Source organism: Acomys minous, assembly GCF_964271855.1.
Source record: "Acomys minous genome assembly, chromosome: 14".
NCBI classification, from domain to species: Eukaryota; Metazoa; Chordata; class Mammalia; order Rodentia; family Muridae; genus Acomys; species Acomys minous.
In genome coordinates this window covers 25,104,625-25,119,500 of record NC_140496.1, presented here as the reverse complement: position 1 = coordinate 25,119,500, position 14,876 = coordinate 25,104,625, and the positions used below count along the sequence as shown (strand labels likewise).

At 38.6% G+C, this 14,876-nt stretch overlaps 1 protein-coding gene across 7 annotated transcripts in view; it reads right to left on the bottom strand.

Annotated features, from left to right (window-relative positions):
* The window catches only part of CDH11 (cadherin 11), a 157,613-nt gene that overhangs the window by 20,472 nt on the left and 122,265 nt on the right, over window positions 1-14,876 (bottom strand). For all 7 annotated transcript variants that reach the window (XM_084755259.1, XM_084755257.1, XM_084755261.1 and 4 more), the window contains one exon: window positions 8,499-8,752. In XM_084755259.1, coding sequence (XP_084611385.1) covers window positions 8,499-8,752 — 254 coding nt within the window. The remainder of the gene's footprint in view (window positions 1-8,498; window positions 8,753-14,876) is intronic.

The window sequence follows — 14,876 nt, the reverse complement described above, 5'->3', positions numbered from 1 at the left end:
CATCCTTTCCATGGAAAGACAGTCACTCATGAGGGTGGCAACTTTACAATATCCAAAACATGAGGTCACTCATGATGGACTTTGAGTCTACAGCTCCTTAAGAGAAATAAATCATTCTTTTTTTTTTTTTTTTTTTTTTTTGCCTGAGATGAACTTCAACTTGATCTTGCATTTCATCAAACCCAGCAGAAGCTTTCTAGCTGAGTCTGCAGCAGATAACTCCATATCCAATAATAACAGAAGATGTGTCTCCTGCCATATGGCAGCTTTCTATTCAAATAACATGATGGCACATATACAATAAGGAAGATGGTAAGGAAGATTATATCCTACAGATATAATAATGGTCCATGGATCTGAATTTTGGAAAAATATTAAATCCAGTCGTTTCGCACTATACACAATCTAAATGATATAATTTTGAAGAACTCACTTAAAAATGCTTAACTTCAGCATATTTATATTTAAACCAGAACAGGAATTGTACCTAACTTTATATTGTATGTGAGAATTAAACGAAGCATCTTCAGGCCTCGCTGACATTAAGCAATGCAACCCACAGTAGCTGCTATTTCAGTTGTTGCTCCTGCTACTGTTTTATGGAGGAGAAAATATGAAAGCTCTTGAATGTCAGAGTAATCTCCATCCCGTAGCCAATAAAGATTCATGGAAGACCTTTAAGCAAATAAACAAATAAGTGAAATCTGAAAAACGAAGTGATTATTCAGGTAATGTAGGAAAGATGATCTAAGAAAATGAGAGCAGAGAAAAATTTAAGAATTAGCTGTAGAGCCGGGCGTGGTGGTGCTGGTTGTGGTAAGGGAGCCAGTGGAGGTTATACATCTGTGCATACATAAATGTATCTGTGTAGTCGGGGATACTTGTCTGTACATGCACATTTAGAGACAGCATTTTTTTTGTGGGTTCTTAAGATCCAGCTAAGGTTTTCATGCTTCTAAAAAAAGGTACTTTACTGACTGAGATATGTCTGAGCCCTTCTTTTTTATGTTTAAATAAGACTAGAAGCCAGGCGATAAAAGCCAGGGATAAAAACGACTACAGTAGAACCAAACACAATTAAAAAAACAAAGTGCCAATGAAATGATTCTTAACGGTATTTCGCTAAACTCATAGATTTGTGCCTAGCCCTAGTCCAGTCATCATCACTGAGCCTGCCTCTAGCAGCTGATGGGAGCACATGCACTGTCCCAGAGCAAACATCAGGCAGACATCAAGGAACACCACAGAAGAGTGGGAGGAAAGACTGTAGGAAGCAGAGGGGTCAAGGACATCAGGAGAATGCAGTCAACAGAATCAACTATGTCCTGCTCTTAGGTGCTCACAGAGATACAAACAGCAGTGATGGACCCTGCATGGTTCTATGTTAGGTCCTTGCATATACATTTGTGGTTGTTTAGGTTGTGGTTTTTGTCCCACTCCTAACACTGGTAATGAGGGCGCTTCTGACTCTTTTGCTTGCTCTCAGAATACTTTTGCTCATACCGGGCTGCCTCACCCAGATTTGATATAATGGTTTGTGCCTAGTTTTATTGCATCTTATTATGTTGTGTTCAGTTGATATCCCTGGGGTGCCTGCCTTTTTCTGAATGGAAATGAGGAGTAGTGGATCTAGATGGAGGGAGGAGACTGGAAGACTAGGCTAGGTCCCGATGTATGGTATGAGAGAATACTAAACAAAAAAGCACAGGAAATGTAAGCTCTCATATATCTTTATTGTTTTTCTACAGTACTGAAACCTGAACTCATGGCGTTACTGATGGCTCTCCATCATCAGGAGAGAGCTATATGACTCTCCCTGGCCACATGTATCTTTAGGAAGAGTAACTGAGCCAGTGAAGAAAAAAAAAATCAGGGATAAAAATGAACAGCACATGTATCATAAATCAGAATTATAATCAGGAGAAAAATCAGCCCAGAGGCAGAGAATAAGGAGCACTAACTTCAATATTAGAATGAGCGAAAACCCTATAGGTGAGTGAACTTAGAGAGAGTTCGAAGTCAAAACACTGAGCCTTAGGGAACCCCCAGTGCTCGGAGAGTGATCAAAGACTAAGCAAGACACCAGGCAGGAGGCAGGAACAAGAGAATATTGAGGAAACCAAGGAGAAAGAATGTTTCAGTAAGAAAATAAAATGCTAACCAAAACTGTGCCAAAAGCTATAGACTCTGAGAAAAGAGATCTACAAATATGCAGGAGACTCAGAGTTTGGGGGTGCGTGTTGGGAGATGGCTCAGTCATTAAATCACCTCTTATATGTATAGGACGACCTGAATTCAGGTCCTCATCACCCACATAAAGACCCATCACGGGCACCTATCTACAACACCAGTGCTGGGGTGACAGGCACAGACAGATTTTTGGTGCTTGCTGTCTAGCCAGTCTAACTAATTTGTGAGCTGTAGGTTCAGTATGAAACTTTACCTCAAAAAGAAAGTAAGGGAAAAAGAAAGAAGAAAAGAAAGAAAGAGGGAAATAGATGTACATTTGCACGCATACATATGTACCCTATGAACAAATACATAACACCCAACATATACATTAACTTACACACACACACTCACATACACATAATTTTTAAGTTTTAAATGATAGTATAAAGTCTTAACTTCATGCTAAATTCACTAATACATCTAAGGATTGAAAAGAATAATCAGGACATTAAGTGGTTAAAAAAAATAAAAGGCCATTCAGTATAAACGTGTGTCCATCCGCAATTTCTCTGACATTTCTCAAAACAGAAACCCAAGTGGGTAGGGCAGACACTTGGCCCTATTTGGTTATTGAGAATCTGTGGGTAATTACAGACTTGGAAATTGCCTGCATGCACAGAACAGCTAGCACTGAAAACATGACCCAAATAAATGGATTGCAGATGTGCAGCCCTAGGGACAATGAAGTGTGGGACAAATAAGTAGTTGCTCCAAGTGTCTTTACATTAGTGCTCTTCTAAAAAATCACCAACACATCTTGACATTGTAGGTCAAACGTTAATTGTATTAACTCATAACTAGGAACATACGGAAGTAGTTCAAAGGCACAGCAAGGGTCTCCTGCCATTACATAAGGAACTTCTTTTACCAAAAGAACAGGATAGCCAATGTTTCTGGGGAAATGTTTTTGTTACCAATGACCTATAGCTAAGAGAGCAGCCTGAAGCCAAAATAGATCTGGATTAGAATGCTGTCTCCAACACGGGTCATATGAGCTTAAGCAGGTCATATTATCCTCTGATCTTAGTGTTCCCAGCAACTGACTCCTGAAGCAGCCTCAGCCTCAGAGTGCCCTAAGGATTTAGAAAAACTGCCTTAAATGTATTGTTTTGATTCTAAGAAAAGAATAAAAAATTATTATCTTTCAGCAATAAGGAAACTATTCTAAAATGCAATGTATGACTGCCATTTTGAAAAAATTGGACACTGGGCAAAGGAATCTCATGTAACCCAGAATGGATTCAAATTTAATATAGAGTTGAGGAAGACCTTGGACACGTGATCTTTCAGCTGCCACCTCTGGAGCACCAGGATTATATGGCCACACCTCTGTTGTGCACTTAAGTCTAGGGTTCAAACTACGGGGGCTCAGGTATGTTAGCCATATGTTCCACCCTGAGTCTCATCTTGAATGCCCATTTTATTCATGAAATGTGTATATTCCATGCTGTGTTGCAAACTCCTTCTACTTGCATCCCCTTGTTTTCAGTGTTGTTTTACTTTTATCTGTGGCTGCAACATGGTAAAGGATTGTTTTTATTCTTATGTAAGAGTTGTAGAGATGCATAGTTTTGATAGTGCATCAGTAAATGTTTACATCGTGCAGTTCTCAAATCAAAATCACTAACATTTCATCATCTTGAGCTTATCATTTCTTCCACTGGGAACATCCAAACCCTTTTCAAGATACATAACCAAGTGTTCATATTGTTAATGTTAGTCATGGTCACACTCTTGTTTGCTGGTGTACTAGAGTTTATTCTTCCTATCTAACGACAATGCCGAGTCTATTGAGCAAGCGCTCCCCGGGTTCCCAGCCTTTCTAGTCTCCCTCGTGTCTCTAACCACTACTACACACAGAATATGCCTGAGATTTGATATGTGCTACATATGAGTGAGATCGTGTACTATTTGTTTTCTTTTGCTTTGGTTGGCTGGTTGGGTTTATCGCCTGGCTCATTTCACTGAAGGGAATGTCCCCCTGGTTCTTCTTTACCCCTGAAAATGAAAATGATAGAATTTCAAGATTTCCTTTATTGCTGAACAGCTCTTAACTGTGAGTATTCAAAACAATTTCCTGTCTGTTATCTGTGGGTGTGCATCTAGTTTGCTTTGTATCTTGGCTACTATGAACAGTGCTGCAATGAACATGGAGGTACAGATGTCCTTTAAAACTTACAGATTCCATTTCTTTTATATGGATGCACTATCATAACAGTGCTAGACCATATGGTAGTTCTAATGTTGATTCTTGAGCCTCCAGTGCCATTTTATGTAATGGGTATACCAAGAATCTACATTCTTATTGACAGTGAGTGAGTCTTTCTCTTCCTTCATTTTCTTGCTAGCATTTTTCTCTTTTGCTTTTGTTTTCTGGCTCAGAATGTTCATTTTAATTTAGGCAAGGGGAAATTCTTTTTATTAAACATTTTTTTATTTTTTACATATACATTTATATTATTACATGTATATACAATAAACTGCCTATAGCAAGAAGAACCATGACACGATCAGGAATTATACAAATGCTACATTCTTAGTGTTTTGGCTATTCGTATTTGACAGCCTTGAAGAAAACATCTTACCTATTTTGGTGCATCTAAAATTCTGAATGTAAATCAATCTCCATCACATCTTTTTATTATCAGCGTAAAACAGCTATCTAGCCTAAAAACATCTTAATCCCTAAACAACTTTCATTTACGTTTGTTTGGCTATTTAATACTATCTTATGAATATACATGCACATGAATTTGGGGTTATGTGTGTGCATGTCCATATGTGTGTACCTGTATGTAGGGGCCAGAGGACATCTTTGGGGTCATTTCTGAAAGTCTGCCCATTTTGGTTTTGGAGACATGATTTCTCCTTTGCTTGGAGTTCGCCAAGTAGGCTAGGCTGGCTTGGCAGTGAGCTCAAGGGATTTTTATCTCATCTCTGCCTTCCTAGGGCTGGGATGACAATCATGCTCTGCCAAACCAGTGTTTCATGTATATGTGCAAGTGTGTGTGTGTGTGTGTGTATGTGTACGTGTATATGAATGTGTTGTGTTGCTTTGATTGCTTTTGATATTGTTTGTGTGTGTGTTTCTGTATGTTTTTTGAGGGTGTGGAATGTACGTGCTTGTAAGGCATGTGGAGTGTGGAGGCCAGAGGAGAACATTAGGTGTCTTGCTTCATTTCTCTCCACTGTATTCCTCTGAGGCAACGTCTCTCACTGAACCTGGAGCTAGGCTGGAAGCCAGCGAGGCCCAGAGGTCCACTTGCCTTTACCCCAACCCTGCTGGGGTTACAGATGCACAAAGCCACGCTTGACATTTTGTGTGGATTCTGAGGGTTTGAACGCAAGCCTTCATGGTGGTACATGGACCACTCCTACTCGCTGAGAAATATATCCAACCAACATATGGCTTTACAACAAATGTGGGTTCTGGAAATCAAACCCAGATCCTTATGCTTTTAAGAATAGGTGAGCTATTTCCCCCAGCACTTATTACATAATTGTTTCCTGTTTGCACATTTTTACTATATAAATCTCATATTGAATACTTTTGTTGGTTGCTTGGATATATTGGGGATTCCCAGTATGTGCTCAATACAAGTTTGTTGAATTAAATGCCAAAAGGAAATGCCATCACTTGCAGACTCAAATGTTTCTAAGGCAAACCAGTGACATCAATTAATTCAGTAGAAAACAGTTGTCCAATCTGGGGATAAACCACAGTTAGTGAAATAATTCAGTGATTACCTAGAGCACAGATTAGCAACCTCCAAGGGCAAGGGCTAACTAGCCAACATTTTAGACTGTGAAGGGTGCAGGGTCTCTGCATGAAAGGATCTAGGGACCATGCAAAATAATGCTGCCATTACTTTCCCACAAACCGTGATGTAAAAAATAGTGAAGGAATCACAGTTGCTCATTTGAAAACTTCTTCTAAAGTGACAGTAATCAAAACTGTGTGGCACTAGCACATGGATAGACACACATGTAAAGGGATACAAATTCAGAGTTCCAGAACCTGTCTATCCACATGCAATGTCATGTGATGAGCTTTTCAACTAGAACACACACTGTCATCAACTTGAAATAAACCAAAGATCAAATTAAAATCTAAAACTATAAAATTTCGTCAAAGGAAATACAGCTGTAAATATTTTTCAGTTTATGTAAAATAGGCCATAATTTCTTATATCTGACAGGTAAAGTAGCAGGAGCAAAGGAAGAAAAGAGTGTATTTAATCATAATTTAAAATATTTTTGCCTCTGCAGAAAGAGAAAAATTTAGAGGCAGTTCACAGAATGAGAAAAAATATTTGCAAATCAAATAAGGCCAGAATATATAATGAATTTTTATAATTCAATAATAAAAAGACAGTTAATACAATTACATAATGGGAAAAAGATTTAAACAGCCGTTTTTCTCTAGAAGACACAGACTGCTGCTAAGTGTATGCTAATATGAATACTTCCTATCAGTATCTGTCAGTGAAATAACCATTACAAATGGTTCAGAATTTATTAAAATACCTAGAACAAAACAGATGTAAGCCACGTGGATGACACCATTGGAAAGTGGCATACTCGTTGTGGAAAAACTTGGTGGCTGCTCAGAAATTTAAACACAGGCTTGCTATATGATTAAGCATTTCCACCTCTAGTTACATAGTCAATAGAAAGACATTGCATGTATGTAAATATTTGTGGAACAGTGTAAACTGAAGCAGTGTCTGTAAAATCCAATAGTTAAAAGCACACAAATGTCCGTGTAATGGTAGATATATAAGATACTTGATATTCATGCAGTGGAATATTATTTGGCAATCAAAATGAATTTCAGATGTAATCTTCAATGTTATTGATTCTCCAAAAGATACTAATTGGAAGCACCCAGTTTTGTAAGATCACATGCGGTATTAGCTTACTTTGAGTGAACCTAAATACCTGTACGCTTTGTAAGGATGTATACTACACTTTATGGTATGGAAATTTTCATCAGGAAATAAGCAGTGAAGGAAAGGAGCAGACGACGTACATGGAGAAGGAGAGAGAAAAAGAGGGATAATAAAGCATTGTGTCTAGATTTGGCTGGAAGGGTAAATCTCGGATAAGACAGACAAAGCCCCATTTGAGATGAGTACAGTATGCTCTGCACCACCAGGTGGAAAGCAGAGATTCCCAGTTTAAAAACAACATATAAATTGTGGAAATTAAGAGTGAACACACCTGCTTCAGAGAATGACTGAGCTGAGTTAGGGGATTGAAGAGGATGTTTAAAGGAGATACTAGATTGTTTTGGGAGGAGAATTCATGAGTGATAATCCAGTCACTGAGTTTTTCTGCTTTTCAAGCATGTGATTTTTGAATGTGCATCTTATGGCAGTCATTTTGCTACAAGGTTGATGTCAGTATAGTGTGTGGAAGCCTAGATGCAGAAATGTCCTGAGGAGGCGGATGGGGATGGAAGACACAAAGTTCAGGCGTGGCCATGGAGAGGATTAAAGATAACCCAGGCTATGAAGCTGGACTTCACCCAACCTCAAATCTGCACCCTTTAAATATCTTACATCTGTGGTTCAAATCCCTTCTCAGCCTCATTCTAATTACTCTGCCATCTTGCCCTCCAGCCTCAAAGCTCAGTAACTCTAGTCAATGCTAGGAAGGAGAAGCAAGATTCTGCATGTCTTTGCTGAATAACAGAAATAAAATCACGTGATGGGCACTCTATTGCCTTTGCAAAGTGCTTAGCCAGGGTTAGACAGAGCTTCTCTGTGACATGTACCAGATCACAAATTATACAATTCTCTTTGGTTCATCATGCATAACCCCATTTTTAAAATCAATTTATGGGACTACAGTTCATATATAAGAACAAAGTTGAGAGGGTAAATTGAATCATATGTATAATATACCTACTAAAGTCAGTGGTGCTTAAGGAGGTAGAAAATATGAGATAAATACTATAATTAATTTATAGTAATTATTTATACTGTATCAGGTTCCATAAGGCAATAAATATGGCTAATGGTTATATCAGCTGGCACACATTAGGAATATGTTTCAGAAAAAACTAAATAGCTTGATGCCTACCCAAAAATGTTAGTACCAGAAATGAGATGGTCTTACGTCTTATAAATTTTAACTTTGCTTGATATCTATTGGACCTGGATATGTTTTGAAATGGAAGGCTATGGTTCCTGTTAGGCTCTTCCCAACCTTCCTGTCTCTAAAGTTTCCCATGTGAGTTCTTAAGGCAAACGCACATGTACCTTATTGGACTATTGGCAGCATCCGGGTCTTTGGCATGTACTCTCCCAACCACAGTGCCAGCAGCTGCATTTTCTTGAACTTCATGGATGTAACTTGGGGCCAAGAACATGGGAGGCTCATCAGCATCTTCTACTGCAATCTTGACAGTCACAGTGTCCTTGAAAGGTCCATTGCTGATGAACTTTGGATCGATGTGTACATTGGCCGCCTCTACTTTCAAGCTGTAAGCTCTTTTGGTTTCAAAATCTACAGGCTGGTAGGAATGAAAAGAAGATTGTCAACCAGTTCCTTGAAAGAATACTGGAAAACAAAGACCTGATTGGTTCACTGGGTGAAGCAAACTGTTCCTCAAGGAAAGCAAAATCTATGCCAATTCAATATTCAATAATATAAGCCATGAAGTCAGAAAATAAGAACAACCCGTTATTGAAATATGAGGTCATACACAACACAAGCAATATGGCAAACACAAAGGTGTCACTACACATAAAAGCCAACTGAACTCTCTAGAGACACCAAGAAGGGAGTTAACATTTATTTCATACCCACTCTGAGAAGTGCTACAAATCTGAAAATCAAAGTATCCGTTATGTCTTAGCCTCAAAGACACAGGTGTGTTCTATTTAGCAACTGCCCCCACACTGCCTGCTGCATGAACCCACATGTTTTAGCTTCATAATTCTAATGACTTCACTTCTTTTGTTTAGGTTTGAATAGACTGTGTTTCCCAAAGATGACAACCTTACCAGCACATTCGTAGGATTATTTGTCATAGTTTATGGACAGATTTTGGTAGGTGGGGCTGTTAGATAATGTTGATTTACTTGCCCCTGTCTTTTTCATGTGTATATCTGTGTGCATGTTTTTCAGACTTACAAAGAGTCTCCCTCAATCTTTCTCCACTTTGTATGTGGACACGCACTTACACAAGGCCTCTCAAGTGAACTCATAGCTCTCTTATACTATACAGGAACTAACCGAGCTTGCCGGCTTGCTCCAAGGATCCCGGGTCTGCACCTTTAGAGCAGTATAATCACAAGCGGACTGCTCCACTAACCCATTTTTTTAAATAAGTTTGGGGTATCTGAAAGCCTGTCTTTATGTATACTGTTTATGCATCAAGTGCTCTAACTACTGAGCAACCTCTTAAGTCCTACTCACTTATTGACATAATTTTGCCTTTCCAAAATCATGAATCTTGGACATTTCTGAATAGTGTTAATATTTTTAACATGCTTTTTTTTGTGTTTCCTGGTCCTCATTTTGATATATGTTCACAGCTTTCCAGCTAAAATGGAATGCCATAGCTTTGTTCTCAGTGCACTAATTATTAGGTTACCTTTTCTTGGGGTAAAATATTAACAGTGAAGGCACTTCTTCCTTTTGGTCAGGAAATATATATATATATATATATATATATATATATATATATATATATATATATATATATATATGAAAACTTGGTCCATTTATAGAATAACAAGTATAATCAGAATGCCACTCAGAGGTGGCATTTGAATGGACACAGTCACAGAAAGGTTGATGATAAGTACCCTTTACTTCTGGATAAGCAATACAGAGAGTTAGAAAAGGGTGAAAGCCAAATTCTATTGAGCCCCAACACCCAAGAAACCACTTTCAAAGCAATATTCCAATGAGGCAGAACTAACAAATTTTTGTAATAATTTTGATTTTTTTTTTAGGCTTGCATCCACGTTCTGTGCAGCTGTCATTTGCCTAGCAAATACTTATTCAGAATGGATATACCACCACAGGCTTAGGACCGACCTAGTTCTGTGTTTCTTCAGACCCAAGACCATCATCATTTCAGAAAGTTTAAACGTATTCAGCACCCTTTACTGTGTTACCTCCTATCTTCATCTCCCTGTCATCATGGACCATACCTTTTTACTACTGCTAAACCTATCCTCTAATTCTCCATCATTTTACTTTCCCTGGTGGGTCCCAGAAGCCCCTAGACTCTTGGATGTATTACTGAGAGGCAGAAATGAATGATAGTTATAGATTTGCATTATAAGGCTGCTGCAGTTTCTCAGAAATCTCTGTAATGTCTCGACTGAATCATGCATTGGAAGATGATAATTCTGTGACTGGGTGATTTGTAATCAGAAGAGGCTCATATTCCTAGAGCAAAGCCTTTCGAACTTGATGAAGGCATATGCCTAACAACCCAGATATTTGTCACCATCCAGTAGAAAGCCCTGTTTGTGTCAGGTTCCATGGTCATACTATAGTCTGTTGTTGTTGTTGTTGTTTAAATTCTTTTTTTTATTATTATTTTTTATTAATTTATTCTTATTACATCTCAATGGTTATCCCATCCCTTGTAACCTCCCATTCTTCCCTCCATCCCATTTTCCCCTTACTCCCCTAACTTATGACTGTGCCTGAGGGGGACACTAGATGAGAGAAGCATGGGAGAATAGCAAAGTAGAAGGATCCAGAGGGTCCTAGAAGCCTACAAGTAGAACATTATGATAGGCAGATTTAGGCCCAGGGGTCCCGCTCAAACTATGGCACCAGCCAAGGACAATACAGGTACAAACCTTAAACACCTACCCAGATCTAGCCAATGGACAGGACATTCTCCACAGTTGAGTGGAGAGTGGGGTATGACTTTCACACATACTCTGGTGCCTCATATTTGACCATGTCCCCTGGAGGGGGAGACCTGGTGGCACTCAGAGGAAGGACAGCAGGCTGCCAAGAACAAACTTGATATCATACTATAGTCTTAACTGGCTGGCTGTATCCAGATCCACTCCATGCTAAGATCTCCAGATATTTGCAATGGTTTCTATGGAGCATCTTTTCCCATGACAGTGAGACCCTAGGAAGTACTCTGGAAGTGATCCCAGCCTCATTGCCTCGAACAGCTGTGTGTGGTCTCAGAGATCCCCTTCCCTGCTAATGCGGGAGCATCTCCAAAGAATCCACTGAGCCTTGTTGATCTTTACCTCACTGTAACCAGGACGGACTGCGTCATGTAGTCACATGCATCAATCATTTTACTGAATAAGAGGCAGGGCTGGTGCCTGGATAACATTTTAGCATTTATTTACAATAAATTCCCCTTATCCTTCCAAACAGGATTTGAGGTGGTTCCCCGTGTGGACATTTATACCCATGTTATGAATAGTTGAAATAAAACTAAATGAGGCAACACACTGCATAAGCCATAAAAACCTTAATGCCCACCCCAGCTTACTAATCCTCACCTCAGAAAATTCCCCCTGAGGGATTCATTCAACAGAAATGCAAACAAACAATATTGAAAATGCATAATATTTGTTATGTGTAATAGAAGGTTATATCTAATCTGGGGGAAATGTACACATAGAACAGCAAATCCAACTGTGAGATTTTATTAAGGAAATCATGGTCCATCAATAGGATGGGATGTAATGTAGTCATTAAAAATGATTATGTGTGTTATATAACAGCATGTAAAGTGTTTATGATGTGACATTAAGTTAACAAATCAGATCACCCTAGGACTGGAAGCAAGCAAAATGTGTACAGCTTCAGAGACCAAATAAAATAGAAATAACATTGTTTGATTAAAAGAAGGAATGCTTTAAGTGTCTTCTATTGCTGTTCTCACACTACCTCGCAAGTTTATTTGGTTTAAAATAAAGAGCTCAGAAGCTGTGCATGCGTTTGTTTACAGTGGGTAGGATTTCTACCTGGCTGAGGGTACCACAATAGACAGATGGTTGGGGTTTTCTTCCTGACAGATGCCAAACCACCTAGAAGCTAATTTGTATTTTACATTGTTCTGCACATAACTGCACATAGAGTGGTCATATATACTTAGAACACTATTTTTGTTTTCTTTGCCCTGAAACTCTGAACCTGGCTCAGAGGTCTATCTACAAACACTACTTTAGAAAGTATTTTTTGAAAATGAATCTGTCAAGTATTTCAGCTACCTAAAGAATGACTGTCCCACATGGTCTTATACATCAGCTATTTTGACTGTATGGGCAGCAAGACCATTGAGTAGATAACATTTACGAATTTACCTAAAGTATATTCTTTTCTTTCCAAACATGACTGGAGGTAGCTCCCTAAGTCCTCAAGGTCCCTGGCACTTCTTGTCACTTAATGTTATGCCTTCCTCAGCTTTTGAAACCTCTCTTTTCCACCCCAGCAACAGTTTTTCAACTGGTCCTACTGTGTGTGACTTGCACTCTCTTCATTGTGCCCTGTTCTCACTGAAACAAGTCTTTCCCAAGCCTGGTTTCTGCCCTCTTTTCTCCTTGTCAGTTAGGGAAAGTGCTGCTCAGCTGTGAGGAATCAAGTCAGCATACAATCCTCTTGGAAAGGATTTCTTGAGACTAGGGCTGCTCTCACACATTTTATGATTGTCGAGTTTTCAACTTCAGTCACTCCAGAGGTGTTTGATAAAAGTTAGAGCAGTATTTTTTAACCATTACCATAACAGTGAAGTAAGGGACAGTGGTGTCTCCTAGCCTATTCATGAAGAATGTTGTATAGAACATTCCTCTACAACCAAGACTTATCAAGCCTGAAACATCAGTACTGTCGAGGCTGCAGAAAGTCCTCCCATCATTACCAGCTTTCTACAAAATTCTCCTGTTAGTTTGTGATTCCCTGTGACTAGCACTCTACCTCTTGTTTGATTCCCAGCTTTCACCAAAGCCTGCTTGCCAAATAATTATAACTGATTAACTCAGGAGAAAATAAACAAGTGAATCAAAAAGTGAATGAAAATGTCACATTAAAGAAATTCTTGAAGATACAAAAATATTTCTATATGATCTCTCCACATGCCTTTATATTATTAGATTGCCCATAATGTCTTCCAAAAGAACCCATAATTTTAGTCTACCATTTTCACATTTAATTGCTTTTTCCTGTTGGGCATTTGGAACTTTGTGGTATGAGTTAAGGCAAATCTTCTCTTCCAAATTAAATAACAGCCTACATTGTTTTAAATTTAAATGTCAGTGCTTTGTAAAAAGCTTATCCCGCTCCCTGTAATAAACAGTGAATTGGGGGAAAGTGCACAAATTAATCATATGCAAGGAGCTCATTTGCCATGTATGAATTTCATGGGTGTGATTTAAATGTTTCAGGATTTTAGAGAACAGTATGTGTTTATGCCCTGAAAACAGTGGAATCAGGTGACAACATTTGCATAATCAACTCCTCAATTACTTGAGCAGCAAAGGACAGGAGGCAGGAATCGCTGATGTCAACGTTCACGTGTCAGTGTCGTGTGGAAGGGGTAGTAACATTAATTAATGGAGAAAGTTGACAGCTACATACAGTTCACAAAGCTACTTTTTCAAAAGAGACACCAGAAAGAGCAGCTCTCTATCCTCTTGTGGCTGATAATTAGACATCTTTGGTCATGAAACTCCTAGTCGGGAGTGGAGACTTTTGCAAGTATCTGAGCCTTACCTCAACTTCCACCTGAGATCTTATTGTTTTCTCAGTACTGTCACCTACCTTTCCTTAGTTCTATGCACCATTAATGTTTTGCCCACCCGATACGCTTTGCATCACAGTGAGTGGCCAGCCACCCATGCTCCCCCTCCTGAAAAAAATGCCTCCCAGGGCCACAGCTACTAGCTCCTTTATTGATTCTGCAGTTTAATTTTTTCCTCAATGTTACAATCCAATCTTTTCTATCACACCAAGAAGCTTAATATTCATACTATAAAACCAAGTAGAAAACGAATGCTTGATTAAAACCAAGGTAATCCCTTCAACCAATCCATATTTAATGGTCCATACCCTGTGATGATGGAGAGGTGTTGATTTCTCAAGTGGTAAATCAGAAGGGAACTGCTTTAGAATGTACGGTAATTGTTTCTTTACCTTAAAGGCAGTCTTATCTGACTTTCCAGCTCAGTTGCTTCCAAAATGTCTTAAGAGAGACATAGCTCCTATATCATCTATATTTTAATTCCAAATTTGTCTACGTGATAGTGACTGAGTCTATGAGTCTCAAGTTCAAAATTAAATTGAGGAATTATTGATCACTGGAACAATCTATTTCATATGACTTTCCCATATTAAAAATGAGTGAGAGGTGGTCTATTTCTGTCCAATTGTCAGTACTGAGTAAATATGAGGTTGATTTTTTATAAAACCAAAGAAAGAAAATAACAATAAGCTCATGTGTATAATAAATTCATACAAGGATATGTTTTGTTTCTGATTAATGTTTCAATGAATAAGAAGGACAAATCATTACTGTTACTTCGAGTTCAGATTTGAAAGGAAAGTAAAAGGGAGATTAGTTAAATTTCCACATGATATCCCACAGTGGCATGAACTATGGATGTTGGAAATAAAACCACTGTACATTCTGTATTAGCTAA